The sequence below is a fragment of the Phallusia mammillata genome, chromosome 7 (genome assembly GCF_965637545.1).
Source record: "Phallusia mammillata chromosome 7, kaPhaMamm4.hap1.1, whole genome shotgun sequence".
In the NCBI taxonomy this organism is placed as follows: domain Eukaryota; kingdom Metazoa; phylum Chordata; class Ascidiacea; order Phlebobranchia; family Ascidiidae; genus Phallusia; species Phallusia mammillata.
This window is the reverse complement of record NC_137258.1, coordinates 4,070,497-4,076,865: the sequence shown is the minus strand read 5'-3', so window position 1 is coordinate 4,076,865 and position 6,369 is coordinate 4,070,497. Positions and strand designations below refer to the sequence as shown.

Below are 6,369 nucleotides of genomic sequence, written 5' to 3'. Positions count from 1 at the left end.
GGTTTTGTTATAAATCACCAGTTGTGGGACATTGCTGGCGCCACTGTTCTTTTGTGAGAGACCGCAATTGAAGCGGTAATAGGATTAATGTTTGATTATTTGTTTGCACTTGTTTACTAATTAGTGATTACTGTCGGTGGTGATTTCGTGTTTGACGTGAACTCGTTGACCTGTCAAAAGGTCAACTCAAAGAAATTTCAAAGAAAGTTTATAAAACGTAAACTGCAATTATATGTATATCATCAACGTTAATTACGAACTAAAGTTTTAATATTTTGAAAGATTAACATTTGCTGCAACGGAAAGCAAACACTAATTAAAGATAGTATATTAGTTTGCATGAAGCAAAGTGTCTGCTGCAATGTTACCCACGTGACTCGATGATATGTGACGTCACACGTTTTATTCGGATGACGATAGCAAAATGCAACGTTCTCGTGTAGTTGCTTGCTCAATGGTTGTTGTTTACGCGTTTTTAACACAAGTAAGTCTTTATTTAGTTCTGCCTCTTTATCGTTTGGGATTGAACACCAATCAACACAACAGCGTCTTAAAATAACGTTATGTGGGCATGCTCGGTTAATTGCAATTTGATTACTCAGCAGTTTACAGAGGCATGACTTAAAAAACTTGAGTGCAAGTGGATTTGTGTGTGTTTGTGTTAACTTTACATATTCCTTGCAGGTTGCAGTATTATAGCATTGACTATGAAACAATTATGTAAAGACTAAAGTTATGAACAGTACGTTTAACTATAAGCACTTTGTGGCTGGTGTTGCAGGAGGGGTAACTGCAACATCAATACTTCACCCACTTGATCTCATAAAGATTCGATTTTCAGGTAAGATAACGTTTACCTGTGCTTAATAAAAAATTGGCTGTTTAGACTGTCTATAGCAGGGATGGGTAACCTTTGTCACTGTGGGGCCAAATACAATTGCGATGATTAGATCGTGGCCGCACCTTTATATAACACAAGGTAATTTTACTTCGTTGCATACCAAAAATGCCTTACTACAAGAAAAATTCACATTTGATTCCAGCAGCATACAAAAAAATATAATAATTTGACTAGTTTGCCAGTACATTTGCAATCCAAGTGTCTCTGCGGGCCGCACAAATTTATTCAAAGGGCCGCATGTGGCCCGCAGGCTGCAGGTTGCCCACCCCTGGTCTATAGACACTATAAGACAATTTTAATGATAGTTGTATGGAGTATGGTGTGCTTTTTTACATTCTTCTTCCAGACCTAAACATACCCTCTGCATGTGTTGGTTACCATAAAACTATGGGTTAAATGTAGTGTTTTACAAGTTGAATTGCATTTTGGTTCTTGAAGTAAATCATTAATAAACAGTGCCTTTAATTCAAAAGTTAGCGATGGCCTCTCAAGTCGTCCCCAGTACAACAGCATGTGGGATCTCACCAAAAGTGTGTGGAAAAAGCAGGGATTCAGAGGACTGTATGCTGGCGTTACCCCCAATATTATAGGGGCTGGTATGAGCTGGGGACTGTATTTCTTTCTGTAAGTTTTAATGGTATGTTTTAAGTTGTATAACTTGTAACTGGTTCAATTCTGTCAATGTTAATGTTCGTTATTTACAGTTATCAGACAATTAAAAATCAGTTAAACCGAGGTGATGCATCAAAACCGTTGACAGCATTTCAGTACCTTTCATGTGGAATAGTTTCAGGTACCAGATAGTTATTTTTCTTATTTATCTAAACTAAAAAAATGCCTAAACATAGTGCTAAGCTAATTTGGATACATTTTATACTCTCAATAGTTCTACCAAAAGTATTTTCAACCATTGCAAAATGGTAAAGTACTGGTCGTTAATAAATTTGAGCGATTTAATTTTCTCAGGTTCAATTACACTGCTTATTACAAATCCTGTGTGGATTGCCAAAACTCGCCTTTGTCTTCAATATGAGTCGCAAACAAAAATTTATAGAGGAACATTTCACACGATTTCAAGCCTGTACAAACAGAATGGAATCAGAGGCCTGTATAAAGTATGTACAAGTGCATATCGTAGCTTGTATTGTATCAAAATGCTTCATGTTACCTTAAAATAAGAGCTTGGCAGAAAAGGTTAAGCTGAAGACCTGTTATTTTCCAGGGTTTGGTACCAGGTCTTTTGGGAACAAGCCATGGTGCTGTACAGTTTTTTGTGTATGAACGACTTAAAATTTGGAATGCCAATCGACGAAATGTGGATGTGGGAGCGAAAATGGTAATGCATTTCCTAAAAACTGCATTGTTAACAACGATATTGTAATCAAGACTTCATTTACTGTTGATTGTAGTATGTTACAATTCTGCAGCAAATTGGCCAAAAATGGTGCAAGTGTCATGTGTTGTTTTATTTTAGAGAACTGCTGATATCATTGCAATGTCAGCTATATCAAAAATCACGGCAGCGACGTCAACTTATCCTTATCAAGTTATCAGAGCAAGGTTGCAAGAACAACATAGAGCTTACAAGGGGATATGGGATGTCATCATATCAACATGGCGGTAAGTTTTAAACTTACAGGTTACAAATACTTGCACTATAAAAAGTAACTTAATGGTGCTCTTTATTTTGCCAGGGAGTAACAGTTAAAAATTGCCATAGATTTGACAAAATGACAACATATTGTAAAACAACTGTGTTATGCCTTGTTTACAAGTTACTGAAGCAAATAACGAAACAAAATAATTAAATTTAGTGCTACCAGTTTATGTACCAGCAAAGACATAAACCAGGAAACTTTAAAAAAAATTACATATGGCTTTGATTATTTGCCCTTAAAGACCCAAACTATGAATAATTGGAAAGTGAACAAAAATTGCAAAACATTATTAAAATTAACAAAAACGTTTTTAGGAATGAAGGATGGAAAGGGTTCTACAAAGGGCTAGGTGCAAATTTATTGCGTGTAACTCCAGCTTGTTGCATTACATTCTTTACGTACGAACTATTGATGGAAAACCTTCCTGAAATTTCGACAGCTAAAACCTGACATGTCATCAGTAACCACATGGATGTAGCAAATTTGTAATGAGGAAATCCTGCATCTAGTGTAGGGCTAAATTGGATACTGGGACATGTTTAACAATACTCAAGCAGAGACTTAAATAAAGATAGAATTATTTTTTAACTTAATTTGTCATCTTTTTTATCTGTTAATATATATTCTGAAAATTAGTATGACTGATTGTTGGCGAAAGTAACAATAAAGAGAATATTTAATGCTGCAATAAAATGTGAATTCTGCACTCTATAAAAAATGCAACACCTAATTTTAGTAAGTTTAACCATATATATACCAAATAACCAAATATAAGATATTAGGCACAATATGCATATGTAGTTATCAGAGTCTCCTGTTGTTTCTGTCGTTACGATGTATTTATTGTCTCGTTACCAATTTGTGTTTCTCCTGCCCTTAATCTGATGCAATTTGTTATGCTCCTCAGAAATAATTTATTTTTAATTGTATCATTCGACAAAAAATGTGATATTGTTATTTGTGTGTCAGCTAACTTTCAGACAAATGTATGCAATCCGTGTGCTTTCAGAGGCAGTACAAATCGTTTTAAGTATTTTTTGCGATATGATTTGCGGATTAAAACTAAAAACGTAGTTTTGAAAACAAGTAATTTTAACTTTAACGTGATAACTGAAAATACTGTTAATCACACAAAAAATAAAGTTTTAGCGCGGTCATCCGAAACCACATTTTGTTATCGCGCCATGAAAGGCCTGAACTAAAGTAAAACCGGAATTGTTCCAATACGTTTTTAAAAAGTATATTTTGTGGGGTATCTAAAACTGTAGTAAAATATCTCGACATGTGCGAACGTCAGTCGGTTGTATATTTTAGAAATACATGCTCTTTTTAGTATTCCGGTATTATGACATCTAACTCTCATCAAATAAAGTCTTTTGGATACTAAAACAAACCAGGACTGAACTCCTAGAAACATAACTAAAAAAATAAAGATACAGCTTTTTTTAATTACCACCAAAACAAGCATTGATGTAAAGATTGCACTAATGACTAAAGAATGCGCCAGATGGCAGTTAAGGAGGTGTTGAAAACGAATTTTAATGCGTTGCGTAGTGCAAGGTGAAAATCCTTGTTTGATAATGCCGTGATAGCATAATGAGTAGAATTTAAATTAAACTAATTACTAAAGGAGTCCTTAAACCTTTTTCGGTCAGTGATTTTACCTGAACCGAAATGAAGCCTACACCAAAAATTATTTGTTGGTATAAAATGTTTCTCTTTTTGCTACTGTTACAATGCTTAGCACCCCAATACGGTTTTCATAGTAATGATGCATGTTTTCTGGTAAAGCAAGCATGTAGGCCTAAGGTATAGGCTAGCCAGAAATGTTACGACTAAGCTGAGTGACGAGACGTTGCGATGTTATTTTGCATGTTTTACGTCTTTCCTTGAACTGTTGACACAGAAAAGACAACTCTAAACTCTATTGGCATGTTGGTAAATTGTGACACAAACCAACAAAGAAAGACAGCAGCGCTGCTGAGTGAGAGCGCGCAAATGCAGTTAGCGCCGTCTTGGCCTCAATTGAATCACCACCCATGCAATCACCCCTCCATTCAAGTCTTGGTGTTAGATACCTTTATTAGGTCCTAGTCTTTGCCAAAAAGTTTAATTAAATACGCAGTTTCGCAATTCTTTGTGACCAAAGTTTATTCGTTGCGACGTTGTGGGCAAGGGAATCCAATTTAGGCAAACAAAACGGTATAGCTGCAACGCGTTTAATATCTATCCACCAATTGTGTCCTCTACTTTGTCGCGCTCAGAACCTTATGAGTGATGACATGAGCAGCCCATGGCCATGTATTTTAAAATACGCATTAGATTCGAATTAAACATCATCATCACAAAAATAAAAACGTGTTTGTTAAAATTTTTATACGGGTTGCCTGTCTTGTTTTTGGTAGACGATCGTTGGGTGGCCTATTGCGACGTTTCTTTCGACAACTCGTGTTATTCGATTACAAAATAAAGGCTATCCGCTAGGTGTCAGACTATACCTTCTAATTACCTCATTTGCAACTTCTGGTTGTAAACAGGATGTGAATCAAGCGCATCCGAGAAGCTTGCATTTACAGCTACATAAAATGCTGGTTTGACTTAACTATTTTACGGTAGCCAGCAGGCAGGCAATTTGCGCACACAAGTTAAGGGCTTGTGGTTTTTGGACATAAGGGGATTACGGGTTCAATATACCAAGGCCACTTTTAAGATGGAAGACTACAGTCTACGAAAATGTGAATTTACTCCAACCTTTGAAAAAGAACTGCCTTATTGTATTCTGAAACAAACATTAGCCTAATTATGTGATTTTGTCCAAAAGTATATTATAAAACTAATTAACACAATTTATTTAGACTGTATATTATGTGTGTCAATTTAGTTTGTTAGGCGGCGACAGCCTACCATGCAAAGCGTTTGGCTTACTTGCGATGCAACGCAACGCTGACTAAGCAATTCCCACTATTTGAACTTGAAAACCAGAACACCACAATTTCCCGGCTTTTGCGTGAACCGGTTGACGTGTGTTTTTCAAAACAAATGAAGCATAGTAATCCCCATTCCCCACACTCAACGCGCCTCACGTGGCAAACTCATCGCCTGCGGACTTTGGACCTTGGCACAAACCCAACAGAGACATTAGGGCTCGAAATTAGAACGCGACTGATGAAGTGACGAAATCAGTCAAATGATTCTTATGACATCATGTGGTGATTACAGATTGTCGCTTTAACATGTAGACAAGCCTTCTTATTAGTCATTTAAGCAATGTATTACCAGTTTAATGCCACAAATATTTTTCAAATTGACAATAATTTCGTACACTGTGGTTCTAGTTACAAGGTGCTCTTAAATAGGCGCGACGAAGGCTTACATTTCGTAAATGCTGACCGAGTTGGTTTAGAGGTCAGCGCTTCTCAAGGTTAAGGTAGCTTGTTGTTACCGCCTGTTTGCATTTGTGAGGTTTAGTTTTATTTGTACGTAAATGTCGTCATCAGTAGACAAACTAAATAGTGGGCGAGGTTATGCTTTAGAACTCAGTTGCAGTTTAGTTTTTTTACATAGAATTCGTAATTTTAGTTTTTTTGATTGTAGTTTATTTTTTATACAGCAGTTGTTGTTTGTTTTTATTGTTGTGATTTTGAAACAACAAGCGCATCCTATTTTTACTATTTGAGACTGGAATCTTCTGTTTTTTTTGATTGTTGTAGTTGTACTAGGCCATAATAATGTGGTCATTTATTGGAGTGACGAAGCAAATGTGTAAGTGTTTAAACTCACGATTTATGTGTTTTTTTGTGGTATCAATGT

At 36.0% G+C, this 6,369-nt stretch overlaps 1 protein-coding gene across 1 annotated transcript; it reads left to right on the top strand.

Annotated features, from left to right (window-relative positions):
- The first annotated feature begins 656 nt into the window (after positions 1-656).
- Positions 657-3,516, top strand: LOC145237131 (solute carrier family 25 member 32-like). The gene is made up of 7 exons (XM_080099888.1): positions 657-841; positions 1,375-1,525; positions 1,606-1,694; positions 1,868-2,016; positions 2,124-2,237; positions 2,376-2,521; positions 2,874-3,516. Exons 1-7 carry the CDS (start codon positions 736-738, stop codon positions 3,007-3,009), a joined length of 891 nt encoding a protein of 296 aa, XP_079956014.1. The 5' UTR covers positions 657-735; the 3' UTR covers positions 3,010-3,516.
- The last annotated feature ends 2,853 nt before the right edge of the window (positions 3,517-6,369 follow it).